The sequence below is a fragment of the Desmodus rotundus genome, chromosome 4 (genome assembly GCF_022682495.2).
Source record: "Desmodus rotundus isolate HL8 chromosome 4, HLdesRot8A.1, whole genome shotgun sequence".
Taxonomy (NCBI): Eukaryota; Metazoa; Chordata; class Mammalia; order Chiroptera; family Phyllostomidae; genus Desmodus; species Desmodus rotundus.
In genome coordinates this window covers 71,941,974-71,957,486 of record NC_071390.1, presented here as the reverse complement: position 1 = coordinate 71,957,486, position 15,513 = coordinate 71,941,974, and the positions used below count along the sequence as shown (strand labels likewise).

Sequence of the window (15,513 nt, the reverse complement as noted above, 5' to 3'; positions counted from 1 at the left end):
GGTGACATTAAAGGCTTGGGACCACAGGAGATCTACTAAAACAGATGTCAGCAAACTTCTTTAATAAAAGACCAGATGGTAAATATTTTAGGCTCAGTGGCCACATGTGTCCTCATCTGTTCCTGCTGCTGTTTCTCCTCCTCCTCCTCTTTTCACCTTTCTTTTCTTACTTATTCTCCTTTTTCCTCCTTTTTTCTTCATCCTTGCTCCTCCCTACTACCTCTTCTACTTTTCTCTCTCAAAATGTAAAAAACATTCTTAGCTCAAGGACCATTGCCTTGCAGTCATAGTTTGCTAACTCCTTTTCTAGAGAGTGATTGTTTGAGAGAAGTAGTCTTGGGACAGTACACTCTTAACAAAGCTTGTAAACCATTAAATCTCATCATTACAGGAGATTGAGAAGGAACAGTCTTGAGTGAAATGAAAACCAGAGAGACTGTTTCCCAAAAGTCAAATAAGGGACATTCTGCCATCATTTAACTATTTTAAGTAGCAATCATAGGTCGCTCTACTAAACCTGCTATTTTCTATTACTAGTCTATTCAGACTCCTGTTGGTTTCCTTTCAAAACCATCTACTACATCTCATTATTTTCTCACATTACACTGATACTACATAAAACCAGAAATGTCTCTGTGTTTTTTCATTTCTGGGGTGAGCCAACTCCTAAATATCTTTTATTTTTTAACCTAAAGCATCCATTTACTAGCCTGACAAAGTTGCTTCTTATTAATAAATGAAAATAAAGTCTCCTTTCATGACTATTACAATATGTTCCTATTCTACCTTTCTCAATTTATTTCTTTCTGCTCTCCAGAATTTATATGAAAACCATACTATCTTTTATCTTAAACTTCACTTATGAATGCTTTCTCTCTCTTATTTAACTTTAAATAATATATTGTGTTTCAATTACAGTTGACATACAGTATTATATTAGTTTTTGGTACACAACCCAATGATTAGACATTATATAACTTACTAAGTGATTACCCTGGTAAATCTAGTACCCATCTGACATCATACATAGTTATTACAATAGAATTGACTGTTCCCTATGCTGTATTTTACATTCCCATAACTATGCTGTAACTACAAATCCGTACTTCTTAATCTTTCATCTTTTTCACTCATCTTCCCAATGGCCCTCTCATCTGACAACCATCAAAATGTTCTCTGTATCTGAGTCTGTTTCTATTCTTGTTTATTGTGTTTTTTAGATCTGTTTTGTCTGGTGTGAGTATTGCTAACCCAGCTTTTGTTTCCATTTTCATGAAATATCTTTTTCAGTCCCTTTACTTACAGTCTCTGTGTGTCTTTCCATCTGAAGTGAGTCTCCTGTAGACAATATATGAGTGTGTTTTTGTTATCAATTCAGTGTCCATGTGACTTTTGATTGAAGCATTTTATACATTTGCATTTAAAGTAATTGTTGACAGATATGTATTTATTGCAGTTTTATTATTCATATATTTTATTGTTGCTCAAGTACAGTTGTTTCCATTTACACCAACAACTTCCCCCCACCCTAACACTCCCCAACTCCCACTGTCGATCCTGCATCCCTTTGGCTTTGTCCGTGTGTCCTTGATGACCATTCCCCTTCCTTCCCCAATAGCCCCATATCCCTGCCCCTCTGGTTACTAGCAGTTTGTTCTTTATTTCAGTGTCTCTGGTTAAATTTGCCTTGCTTGTTCGTTTTGTTGATTGCGTCCCACTTATATATGAGATCATATGGTATTTGTCTTTCACAGCCTGGCTTATTTCACTTAACATAATGCTCATTCATGCTGTCAGGAAGGGTAGGAGCTCCTTCTTTCTTTATGCTGGGTAGTATTCCATTGTGTAAATGTACCATAGTTTTTTGTTTGTTTGTTTGTTTGTTTGTTTTGGAATTGAGAGCCCATGTTTATATCCACTCATGGGCACTTCGGATGCTTCCAAATATTGGCTATTGTAAATAAGATTGCAATAAACATAAGGGTGCATATACATTTTTTATTGTTGTTCAAGTACAGTTGTCTACATTTCCCCCCCACCACTCTCACCCTAACTCAGCCATCCACACCTCCTTTCCCTGATTCTACCCCCGACTTAGTTTTGTCCATGTGTCCTTTATAGTTTTTCCTGAAATCCCTCCCGCTCTTTCTCCTCATTGTCCCCTCTCCCACCTCCCCTCTGGTTACTGCCAGTTTGTTCTTTATTTCAATATCTCTGGTTATATTTTCCTTGCTTGTTTGTTTTGTTGATTAGGTTCCACTTATATGTGAGATCATATGGTATTTGTCTTTCACTGCCTGGCTTATTTCACTTAGCATAATGCTCTTCAGTTCCATCCATGCTGTTGCAAATGGTAGGAGCTTCTCCTTTTGGCTGCGTAGTGTTCCATCATGTAAAAGTACCATAGTTTTTTGATCCATTTACTGATGCCCACTTCCGTTGCTTCCAGCACTTGTCTATTGTAAATTGTGCTGCTAAGAACGTTGGGGTGCATAGGTTCTTTTGCATTGGTATTTCAGGATTTTTAGTGTATAATCCCATCAGTGGAATTGCCAGGGCAAAAGGCAATTCAATTTTCAGTTTCCTGAGGAAATTCCATACTGGTTTCCACAGTGGCTACACCAGTCTACCTTCCCACCAACAGTGTACTAGGGTTCCCTTCTCTCCACAACCTCGCCAGCACTTATTTGTTGATTTCTTTATGATGGCCATTCTCACTGGTGTGAAGTGGTATCTCATTGTGGTTTTAATTTGCATCTCTCTGATGGCTAGTGATTCTGAACATCCTTTAATATATCTCCAGGCATCTGTATGTCCTCTTTGGAGAAGTGTCTGTTTTAGGTCCTTTGCCTATATTTTAATTGGGTCGTTTGTCTTCCTGGAGTGGAGTCGTGTGAGTTTTTTATATATTTTGGAGATCAGACCCTTGTCTGAGGTATCATTTGCAAATACATTTTCCCCTACAATTGGTTCCCTATTCATTTTGCTGATATTTTCTTTAGCCGGGCAGAAGCTTTTTATTTTGATGAGATCCCATTTGTTTATTCTTTCCTTTATGTCCCTTGCTCCAGGGGACATATCAATGAAACTAGTGCTCATGGATTGTCTGAGATTTTCCTGCCAATGTTCTCCTCTAACTCTTTTATGGTGTTGTCATTTATATGTAAGTCTTTTATCCATTTTTAGTTTATTTTTGTGTATGGTGTAAGTTGATGGTGGAGTTTCATTTTTTTGCACGTAGCTGTCCAGATCCCCCAACACCATTTGTCGAAGAGGCTATTTTTGCACCATTTTATGCTCCTGCCTCCTTTGTCAAATATTAATTGACCGTAAAGACTTGAGTTTATTTCTGGGATTTCTGTTCTGTTCCATTGGTCTATGTGCCTGTTTTTATGCCAGTACCAGGCTGTTTTGATTACCGTGGCCTTGTAATACAGTTTGATATCAGGTATTGTGATCCCTCCTGCTTTGTTCTTCTTTCTCAAAATTGCTGCAGCTATTCGGGATCGTTTATGGTTCCATATAAATTTCTGAAATGTTTGTTCTATATCTGTGAAATATGTCATGGGTACTCTAATAGGGATTGCATTGAATCTATAAATTGCTTTGGGTAGTATGGCCATTTTGATGATGTTAATTCTTCCAATCCATGAGCATGGTACATGCTTCCATTTGTTTGTGTCTTCCTTAATTTCTTTCTTCAGTGTTGTGTAGTTTTCTGAATACAGGTCTTTTACCTCCTTGGTTAGGTTTATTCCTAGGTACTTTATTTTTCTTGTTGCTACATCAAATGGGATTTTTTTCCTGATTTCTGTTTCTGCAGTTTCATGTTGGTACACAGGAATGCCTTTGATTTCTCAATATTGACTTTGTATCCAGCTGTTTTGCCACATTCATTTATTAGGTCAAGTAGTTCTTTGGTGGAGGCTACAGGATTTTCCATGTGCACTATCATGTCATCTGCAAACAGTGACAGTTTCATTTCCTCCTTTCCAATTTGGATGCCTTTTATTGCTTTTTCTTGTCTGATTGCTGTGGCTAGGACTTCCAATACTATGTTGAATAGGAGTGGTGAGAGAGGGCATCCTTGTGTTGTTCCTGGTCTTAGTGGCAAAGCTCTTAAGTTTTTGTCCATTGAGTATGACGTTGGCTGTAGGTCTCTCATATATGGCCTTTATTATGTTGAGGGATGCTCCCTCTCTTCTCACTTTGGTCAGTGTTTTTGTCAGCAATGGGTGCTTTATCTTATCAAATGCTTTTTCTGCATCCATTGATATGATCATGTGGTTTTTGTCTTTGCTTTTGTTTATGTGATATATTACATTTATTGATTTGTGAATATTGCGCCACCCATGCATCCCTGGGAAGAATTCCACTTGATTATGGTGTATGCTCCTTTTACTGTATTGCTGGATGCGGTTTGCCAATATTTTGTTGAGGATTTTAGCATCTATGTTCATCAACGATATTGGCCTAAAGTTTTCTTTCTTTGCTATGTCTTTATCTGGTTTTGGATTACGATGATGTTGGCTTCATAAAACGAGTTTGGGAGTCTTCCACATTCTTGGATTTTCTGGAATAATCTGTGAAGGGTGGGGGTTAGCTCTCCCTTAAATGCTCTGTAGAATTCTCCTGTGAAACTGTCTGGTCCAGGGCTTTTGTGTGTCAGAAGCTTTTTGATTACTGTTTGAAGTTCATCAGGTCTTATTGGTCTGCTCAGGCTTCTACTTCTTCTTCATTGAGTTTTGGAAGGTTATATTTTTCTAGAAATTTGTCCATTTCATCTGGGTTTTCACATTTCTTGGCATATAGTTCTTCATAGTAATTTCTTACAATTCTTTATATTTCTGTAGTCTCTCCTCCTTCATTTCTGATTGTGTTTATTTAGGTCCTCTCTCTTTTTTTCTTAATGAGGCTGCTTAAGGGCTTGTCAGTTTTGTTTATCTTTTCAAAGAACCAGCTCCTGGATTCATTGATCCTTAGAATTGTGCTTTTATTCTCCATGTCATTTAATTCTGCTCTGATCTTGGTTATTTCCTTCCTTCTACTTCCTCTGGATTGTCTTTGTTGTTGTTCCTTGACTTCTTGTAGGTGTGGTGTTAGGTTGTTTATTTGAAATGTTTCTATCTTTTTTAGGTGGGCCTGTATTACTATGGACTTCACTCTCAGGACTGCCTTCTCTGTATCCCATAGGTTTTGGGTTGTGTGAGTTCATTTTCGTTTGTTTCCAGAAACTTTTTGATGTCTTCCCTAATCTCATTCTTTGCCAATTCATTGTTTAATAGCATGGTATTCCATCTACATGTTTTTGAGTGTTTTGGGTTTTTTTCCTTGAGGTTTGTTTCTAGTCTCAGTCCCTTGTGGTCTGAAAAAAATGCTTGATATGATTTCAGTTTTCTTGAACTTGTTGAGGCTTGTTTTGTGTCCTGTCATGTGGTCTGTCTTTGAAAATGTTCCATATGTATTTGAAAAGAATGTGTATTTTGCTTCTTTGGGATGAAAAGCTCTATATATATCAGTTAAGTCTATTTCATCTAGGGCATTGTTCAATGCCACATTATCATGTTGATATTTTGTTTGGAAGATCTGTCCATATTTGATAGTGGGGTGTTAAAATCCCCTAGTAAAATTGTGTTGCTGTCAATATCTTTCTTGAAGTCCTCCAAGATTTTCTTTATGTATTTGGGTGCTCCTATGTAGGGAGTATATATATTTATAATGTTTATGTCTTCTTGGTGGATTCTTCCTTTGAGTATTATGAAGTGACCTTCTAGGTCTCTTTATGGCCCTTTTTTTGAAGTCTATTTTGTCTCATATGAGTATTGCTACCCCTGCTTTTTTTTCCTGTTCCTTTTCTTGGAAAATTTGTTTCCAGACCTTCACTTTCAGTCTGTGTAGGTCTTTTGTCCTGAGGTAGGTCTCTTCTAGGCAGCATATTTGTGGGTCATGCTTTATTATCCATTCAGCTATTCTATGTCTTTTGATCGGAGCATTTAATTCATTTAAATTTAAGGTTATTATTGTTAGGTACTTATTGATTGCCATTTTTTTGTACCTGTGTTCCTCTTTCTCTCTCTCTCTCTCTGTCTCTTTTCCTTCCTTTCCTTAAAGCAGTCCCTTTAGCATCTCTTGCAGAGCTGGTTTGGTGGAGGTATATTCTTTAGACTTCTTTTCTCCGGGAAACTCCTTATTTGACCTTCTATCTTGATTGAGAGCCTTGCTGGGTAAAGTAGTCTTGGTTGCAGGTCTCTGGTTCTCATTACCTGGAATATTTTTTGTCATTCTCTTGTGGCTTGGAGCGTTTCCATTGAGAAGTCAGCTGCTAACCTTATGGGGGCTCCCTTGTACGTTAATTCCTGTTTCTCCCTTGCTGCCTTTAAGATTCTCTCTTTGTCTTGGAATTTTGCCATTTTAATTATGATGTGTCTTGAAGTGGGACTGTGTTCCTCTTGATTGGGACTGTGTTTCCTGGATTTTTTGTATGACTTTCTCTCTCATCAAATTAGGGAAATTTTCCCGTATTACTTTTTCTTCTTTTTAATATATTTATTGATTATGCTATTACAGTTGTCCCATTCCCCCCCCCACTCCACTCCATCCTGCCCACCCCCTCCCTCCCACATTCCCCCCCTATAGTTCATGTCCATGGGTCATACTTATAAGTTCTTTGGCTTCTACATTTCCTACACTATTCTTACCCTCCCCCTGTCCATTTTCCGCCTATCATCTATGCTACTTATTCTCTGTACCTTTCCCCCCCTCTCCCCCCTCCCACTCCCCTATTGACAACCCTCCATGTGATCTCCATGTCTATGATTCTGTTCCTGTTCTAGTTGTTTGCCTAGTTTGCTCCTGTTTTTTTTTTTAGTTGTGGTCGTTAATAACTGTGAGTTTGCTGTCATTTTTACTGTTCCTATTGTTGATCTTCTTTTTCTTAGGTAAGTCCCTTTAACATTTCATATAATAAGGGCTTGGTGATGATGAACTTCTTTAACTTGACCTTATCTGAGAAGCACGTTATCTTCCCTTCCATTCTAAATGATAGCTTTGCTGGATACAGTAATCTTGTATGTAGGTCCTTGCGTTTAATCTTGGGTAATATAATTATGATGTGCCTTGGTGTGTTCCTCCTTGGGTCCAGCTTCTTTGGGACTCTCTGAGCTTCCTGGACTTCCTGGAAGTCTATTTCCTTTGCCAGATTAGGGAAGTTCTCCTTCATTATTTGTTCAAGTAAGTTTTCAACTTTTTGTTCTTCCTCTTCTCCTTCTGGCACTCCTATAATTTGGATGTTGGAACGTTTCAAGGTGTCCTGGAGGTTCCTAAGCCTCTCCTCATTTTTCCGAATTCTTGTTTCTTCACTCTTTTCTGGTTGGATGTTTCTGTCTTCCTTCTGGTCCACACCGTTGATTTGAGTCCCAGTTTCCTTTGCATCACTATTGGTTCCCTGTACATTTTCGTTTGTTTCTCTTAGCATAGGCTTCATTTTTTCATCTGGTTTTCAAACAGATTCAATCAATTCTGTGAGCGCCTTGATAACCAGTGTTTTGAACTGTGCATCCAATAGGTTGGCTATCTCTTCCTTGCTTAGTTGTATTTTTTCTGGAGCTTTGAAGTATTGTGTCATTTGGGACATTTCTTTTTTTTTTTTTTGTCTTGGCATGTCTGTTACTTAAAGGGGTGGAGCCTTAGGTGTTCCCGGGGGCGGGGTAACACTGGTCTCTGTGCTGTGACGCTGTATGTGGGGGAGGGGTCGAGAGGGAGCAATGGCGCCCGCTTCACACTCCTCTGGACTTCAGTATTTCGCTCTGCTACCCACAGTCAAACTGGGCCCCTCTGGTGCTGGTTCCCGAGTGGGTGGGCTTGTGCACACTCTAGGCCCCTCTTATTACTTTTTCAAACAGGTTTTCTATCCTTTGCTCTTCTTTTTCTCCTTCTGGTATTCCTGTTATACGGATATTGTTACGTTTCATGTTGTCCTGCATTTCCCTTAATCCCTGTTCATTCTTTCTGAGCCTCTTTTCCTTTTCTTGCTCTTTCTGGGTGGCTTTTTCAATCTTTTCCTCCAGCTCAATGATTTGATCCTCTGCTTCATCAAGCCTGCTTTTGATTCCTTCTACTGTGTTCTTCAGTTCAGAAATTATATTCTTCACTTCCTCTTGGCCCTTGTTGGTAGTTTCTATTTCCTTTTTCATTTTGATATAGTTTGCTGTGAGTTCATTGTAGTTTCCCTGTAGTTTTTGGTAATTCTTTGTGAGGTCATTAAGCTTCCTTATAACCAATGCTTTGAACTCAATATCTTATAGTTGACTCACCTCTTTTTCTTTTTCTTTTTTTTTTTTTTTTTAGGTTGTCACATCTCCTTTTTATTTTTTTTTTAAATATATTTATTGATTATGCTATTACAGTTGTCCCATTTCCCCCCCCCACTCCACTCCATCCTGCCCACCCCCCTCCCTCCCACATTCCCCCCCCATAGTTCATGTCCATGGGTCATACTTATAAGTTCTTTGGCTTCTACATTTCCTACACTATTTTTACCCTCCCCCTGTCTATTTTCCACCTATCATCTATGCTACTTATTCTCTGTACCTTTACCCCCCTCTCCCCCTCCCACTCCCTTATTGACAACCCTCATGTTCTAGTTGTTTGCCTAGTTTGCTCTCGTTTTTGTTTTATGTGTGGTCGTTAATAACTGTGAGTTTGCTGTCATTTTTACTGTTCCTATTTTTGATCTTTTTCTTAGGTAACTCCCTTTAACATTTCATATAATAAGGGCTTGGTGATGATGAGCCTCTTCAACTTGACCTTATCTGAGAAGCACTTTATCCTCCCTTCCATTCTAAATGATAGCTTTGCTGGATACAGTAATCTTGGACGTAGGCCCTTGCGTTTAATCTTGGGTAATGTAATTATGATGTGTCTTGTTGTGTTCCTCCTTGGGTCCAGCTTCTTTGGGACTCTCTGAGCTTTCTGGACTTCCCGGAAGTCTATTTCCTTTGCCAGATCGGGGAAGTTCTCCATTATTTGTTCAAATAAGTTTTCAATTTTTTGTTCTTCCTCTTCTCCTTCTGGCACCCCTGTAATTCGGATGTTGGAACGTTTCAAGGTGTCCTGGAGGTTCCTAAGCCTCTCCTCATTTTTCCAAGTTCTTGTTTCTTCATTCTTTTCTGGTTGAATGTTTGTTTCTTCCTTCTGGTCCATACCATTGATTTGAGTCCCAGTTTCCTTCTCATCACTATTGGTTCCCTGAACATTTTCCTTTGTTTCTCTTAGCATAGGCTTCATTTTTTCATCTGTTTTTCGAATAGATTCAACCAAGTCTGTGAGCATATTGATAACCAGTGCTTTGAACTGTGCATCCGATAGGTTGGCTATCTCTTCGTCGCTTAGTTGTATTTTTTCTGGAGCTTTGAAGTGTTCTGTCATTTGGGCCATTTTTTTTGTTTGTTTGTCTTGGCGCGTCTGTTACTTTAAGGGGCGGAGCCTTAGGTGTTCACTGGTGCGGGGTAATGCTGGTCGCTGCGCTGTGATGCTGTACGTGGGGGCGGGGCCGAGAGGGAGCAATGGCGCCCGCTTCACTCTCCTCCGGATTTCAGTCTTTCACTCCGCTACCCACAATCAAACTGGGCCCCTCTGGTGCTGGTTCCCGAGTAAGTGGGCCTGTGCACACTCTAGGCCCCTGTGGGTCTCTCCAACAACCTCTCCTGTGAGGCTGGGAGTCTCTCCTGCCGCCCCAACCCCCAGGGGCGCTTTCAATCAGAGGTTTGAGGCTTTATTTCCCCGAGCTGGAGCCCTGGGTTGCGCAGCGGTCTGCTTCTCTGCCCGCCCTTCGTCCGGTTTATCAGTCTGGATGAATGATTATTTTCTGTTTCCTTGGTGTTGGTCCCCCTTGCTGTTCGATTCTCTGTCGGTTCTGGTTGTGCGAGGAGGCGCAGTGTGTCTACCTACGCCGCCATCTTGGTTCTCCCACCACCTCTTTTTCAATTAGCATTGTTTCTGAGACTTCCTTTTTTCCTTTCCTTTGGGATTGTTTCTTTGTCTTCCCATTGATTGTGAGTCTCTTCCTGTTAGCCTTTGCTTCTTAAGTTGCTCTGTTCTGACCCCCTGGATTTATGGTGTAATCTTCTGTGGTCGAATACCTGTGAGATTCAGTGGTACAGTCTCCTTGATCTCTCAAACTTATTGATCTTGGGGTGTGGTTTATGTTGGCTCTGTGTATGTCTTTAGTATTTTGGTTGTTGTTTGGTCTTTTTTGTGTGTCCTTCCCACCAGCTGGTTATCTGAGGGTCAGGCTGTCCCCCACCTCTTGTTTTCTGTTGTGCAGGTTTGGGCAGGTTGTGTTGGAGCTGGGCCTTCCGTGTGTACAAGGTTTTGGTGCTTTTCTCTTGCTGTTGTTCAGTTGGTTGTTCTGAGTAATTTCTTCACTATTTCGTTGTATATCCAGATAGGTCCTGTGTTGAATTAGTGTGACTTCCACTCCCTCCTTCACCTTCTTCTGTTCTTATCTGTTGGTGGTTCCTTTGTTGGTGGGTTTTCTCTTCCAGTAGGTATCCTAGTGTTCACAGCTTCTACCTATTCTCTTCTGTGATAGGTTGTAGGGGGAAGGCGAAATGGTTTAAGACAGCAGGAGTATATTCTATGATATTTAAAGTACCAGCCCTTAGAGAAGAGATATGAGATCCTTTGGATACGTATAGTGTTAACCGTGATAATTCACCCACCTAGCCACTTTTTAGAAAGGGTGGAATGAAGACAAGACTCTTGTTGTGGGGGATTGAGGCAGGGAGGATTGTGAGTTGGATCTCGAAAGCTGTGAGCTTGTGGGAGGTCAGATTATGACGTGAAGTCAGTGTAAAGGGTAGAAAAAGGTGTAATGTCTGAGAGAATAGACTTAACCACGCCAGTAATAAAGTTCAGGAAACAGTGAAGTAGGCTGAGATTGGGAGGGGTTCTGTTTCATATTTACAAATGTATGGAACAGGTATTATTTACAATAGTAATGGAGCAACAATCATATGACAGAGTCTATGCCATCTGGATAATTAGAATAGGGAGTGTAGGTCCTAGAGTAGTGTGCTAAAGGAACACAAGTGAAATGAAAGACAGTTAATTAACAATACCCTGTGAAAGAGAGAACAAGGGGAAACCAGTCAAACAATGCAAATTAACCAGTCAAGTGAAGAAGACTAAACAGAAAGGAGAGGTACAAAAATACTAATAAAATGAGTGATGTAAGAATAATAAAAAAAATAATAATGCAAGTATACAATAACTTGCAAGTTCTCTGGAGTAGCAAAGTGAAATTTGTTTTACTGTCTCAGCTGTTTGGATGCACCCTCTTTGGGTCCAACTCTGGTCTTTTCACAGTTCCAGGTTTTATTGTCTCACTTGTGGGGATTTAAAAAAAATAAAAATAAAAATAGATGGAAGGAAGAAGAGATATAAAAGGAGAGAAAGAAGGAGTAGATCAAGAAAGCAGTCAAGAGAGGAAGAAGGTGTTAAAAGAAAGAAAAATAATAACAACAGTAATAAGGAAGTACTTGGAAAAAAAAAAAAAAAAGTCTGCTGGCTTCAAACTTGCCAAGCCAGTTTTGCTGGTCTTTTTGCCTGCAGCCAACTCAGGGGGCCTAGCCCAGCCCTTTTCTGTTCCAGACCAGCACTGGGGCAGTGTCTGGCCTAGCTCTCCAGTGGCCTCCAGACCCACAGGTTCAGGCACTCACCCTCCTCCCAGCTATAGGTGCATGCCTTCTTTGATTTGCACTCTCCTTGGTGCCTGTGGTCTCAGGTCCCTCCCCTGATGTGTGCACTCTCCCTGGTGCTTCAGATTTGGGCTTGCTGTCTCCCACACCTCTGCGAGAGTGCCAGGCGATAGGCCAGTAGAGACGACTAGAGCTGCTGCTGCAGGAGAATTCCCCAAACTGCCCCCAAGTATCTTTTTCTTTTTGAGAAAATCCTGCTCAATCCTGCCACTCCATACAAGGAAGGGCCTGTCCTCTCACACAGCCCACCTCTCCAGCCAGACCTGGGACTGTCTGAGTCAGGGCCCCACAGGGCCCAACTCTCAACTCTCGCCAGCCAGCCAGCGCCCCCAGTCTCTGTGGATTTACCACTTTGTCCTTATCCCCTCCCTGCGACTTCAAGCAACCAGGTTTCTCTCTGTGCTTGCTGCTCAAGCCTTGTTTGGCAGGGGAGGGAGCTGTTAACTTGGCTCTCTCCCAGGAATCCTGCGGCTGTCCCTGCGGGCTTGGGCCTGGGGCTGCAGTCGCCCTGGTCCCCTCACTGATCCCAGGGACCTTTTTATCCTGAAACAATCCCCTTACCATCTGTTTTTTCAGTGTCTTCTATACTTTTTGGTCTCCTATCTTCATAAATGCTGGGGTACTGTTGGCTGTTCACTTTGTTCCTCAGTAGATCAGCTAGGTATTTCACCCATGTGCAGGGGGAAGTGGACTCTGCTCCCACCTATCTCGCCACCATCTTAAGCCTGCAGGAGTATTTTTTTGAACTTTAGGAAGTTGTGTTTTCAGAACTTTAGTTTGGTATTGGTATTCTAGTAAAAATCCTGACTCAATAATCTGTGTATGAGGGAGTTAGGACTAAGCTCTTCTCCCTTTACCAAACATAGTTCATCCTTTGAAGACCCTTGTCTACCAATCTTCACTGCCACTTGTCTCTTTGGGGTCACCCCATTCTCTTGAGTGTATATGTTTCTGAATCTGCCACTCCCCAGTTCCCTGTGCTTTGAATTTTACTTCAATTTTTGTCAACTTTGAAGTTTTATCTAAGTGTTAAATGTCATTGCTACTTTCCTTTCACTGTTTTCCCTGCAGCATATAGTTTCCACTCAAAGCAGAAGAGTACAGGAAATGTATACTTGGATTTAGTTCATACCAGGAAACTGAGCCTAAAACAAAAAATTGACTATATAATAAGACATTTATGTAAAAGTCCAATTCCATTAGAAGGATACTGATATTCATATATATGGTTATTTTTCTCATTTCTAGAAAACTGGAAAGTTGATTACCTGATAGAGAACAGCCAGGAAAATCAAGATGAACATTTTTGGCAATTTGCTGTCACCACCAACAAAACATTAAGAGGTGATAGAGTAAGGAAAACTTTCAGTCTGGGTACAGACTGTGTTCCTTCAAGAAATATTTCAGATGAGATATGTGACTCTTGTGAAATGAATTTGAAGAACATCTCAGGCTTAATTATTAGTAGAAAGAACTATTCTGGAACAAAGCCTAATAAGTTTAATTTATATGAGAAGTTGCTTTTTGATATTAGGCATGAGAAAATTCCTACTGGAGGAAAATCTTATAACTGTAATCAAAAAAGGAGTATTCTTGGTCATTTCCAGGATCTTACTCAACCAATTATTGAGCAGCCTTTTGAGTATACTGAAAATGGACAAGGCTTCCAAGAGGAGGCAGCATTTTTCTCAAATAAGAAAGCTCAGATAGGAGAGACACTCTGTAAATATAATGAATGTCAAAGAACCTTCATCCAAAGTTTCAAGCTCAATTTATCTCAGAGAACTCATTTGAAAAGAGAACCATATGAATGTAGTATTTGTGGGAATTCCTTCTGTATGGATTTAAGATTGGGACATCAAAAAGCTCTAGCTCTTACAGGGGGGAATCCTTATGAATATAATAAATATGAGCAAATTTTCTGTGATGATTCAACTTTCATTATCCATCAGAGAACTTATGCAGGAAATATTCCCCATGAATATAATGTAAGTCACAAAACAGGGGTAAAATCAGCTCTCTTTCAACATCAGATGGTACATATGGGGGGGAAACCTTATGAGCAGAAAGAAAATGGAAATAATTTCAACAAGAAGTCACATCTCACCCAACCTCGGAGAGCTCACTCAGGACAAAAAAATTTTGAATGTGCTGAATGTGGGAAAACATTCTGGGAAAAGTCAAACCTCACTCAACATCAGAGAACACACACAGGAGAGAAACCCTATGAATGTGCTGAATGTGGGAAGTCCTTTTGTCAGAAACCACACCTTACCAACCATCAGCGAACTCATACAGGAGAAAAACCGTATGAATGTAAGCAGTGTGGGAAAACATTCTGTGTGAAGTCAAACCTCACTGAACATCACAGAACACACACAGGAGAGAAACCCTATGAATGTAATGCATGTGGAAAATCCTTCTGCCACAGGTCAGCACTAACTGTACATCAGAGAACACACACAGGAGAGAAACCCTTTATATGCAACGAATGTGGGAAATCCTTCTGTGTGAAGTCAAACCTCATTGTACATCAAAGAACTCACACAGGGGAGAAACCCTATAAATGTAATGAGTGTGGGAAAACCTTCTGTGAGAAATCAGCTCTTACTAAGCATCATAGAACTCACACAGGGGAGAAACCCTATGAGTGTAATGGATGTGGGAAGACCTTTAGTCAGAGGTCAGTGCTCACTAAACATCAGAGGATTCACACAAGGGTGAAAGCTCTTTCAACATCCTGAATATTCAGAAACCTTCATCCACCCTTTCAAATTCATTATTTAGTTTTTAAAAATGAGAGTAATGAAACCCAAAGAGCATCGCAAATTACTCAAAAATTATTTTCCTTTGAAAATGGATATTCAAATAAAACCTTATTAATGTTTTAAATATGAGGAAGATTTTAAGAAAAAACAATTTTTGTCATAAAATTTGTACTGAGGGAAAATTTATTTAAGTGATGTGGTAAAGATCTTCATACAGAATTTATGTTGTCTGTTGTATTCCCAATGTGATACCAAAATGTTATTGTAAATATAATGTGTGATATTCAGTTACATTGGTATTCACAGTGTAATTTGAGGCTTAAAAAATGTTGAATAACTATAGCATTAAACATTTATGTGAAGAGTCCCTAATGTGTGCAGGCCTTATTTAAGTATAAGTATTCTAATATAACAGAAATTTGTTGTATGCTTAGTTTGTACGTTAGAGCCCAACATGCTTGTGAAGAGAAAGTATGAACATTAGTTAAACACCTATTGTGGTCTATATTAATATTTCCCACACAAAATACCACCAGTATCTTTATAGGTTGACATAATTACACTATGTACATACAAATATACTTAAACATGCATACACACATATAGTGGTGTGCTAGAATAAGATCATACTAGCTTGGAAGTACTGCTGATTGTCAAATTTTCAGGCATTTTGTGAACCAGTTGTTAAATGTAGTCATTGAAAAATTATATTAAGTTACAATTAAAATATATTCAAAACAAAAGTAATAAATACTCAACACTCATTACTTCCTAATTATTTTGTAACATTTTACTGTTGGTTCTTTAGGTTACTTGTATTATTGAATCTACATGGAAAAAAATACTGTATAATGGTATGCTACTGCACAATCTCTTTCTAACTCTACATTCAGTTCCATCATGTTGGTAGCTTGACTTTAGTGGAAGTATTTACACCATGGAAATTGGCAAACTCTACAACTTAGGGTTATTTTCTCATAGAACCT

At 39.6% G+C, this 15,513-nt stretch overlaps 1 protein-coding gene across 1 annotated transcript in view; it reads left to right on the top strand.

The window, feature by feature from the left end:
- Nucleotides 1-14,838, top strand: part of ZNF248 (zinc finger protein 248) — a 58,820-nt gene extending 43,982 nt beyond the window's left edge. Inside the window, exon 6 of the mRNA XM_024561075.4 lies at nt 13,008-14,838. Coding sequence (XP_024416843.3) covers nt 13,008-14,503 — 1,496 coding nt within the window. The 3' untranslated portion in view covers nt 14,504-14,838. The remainder of the gene's footprint in view (nt 1-13,007) is intronic.
- The last annotated feature ends 675 nt before the right edge of the window (nt 14,839-15,513 follow it).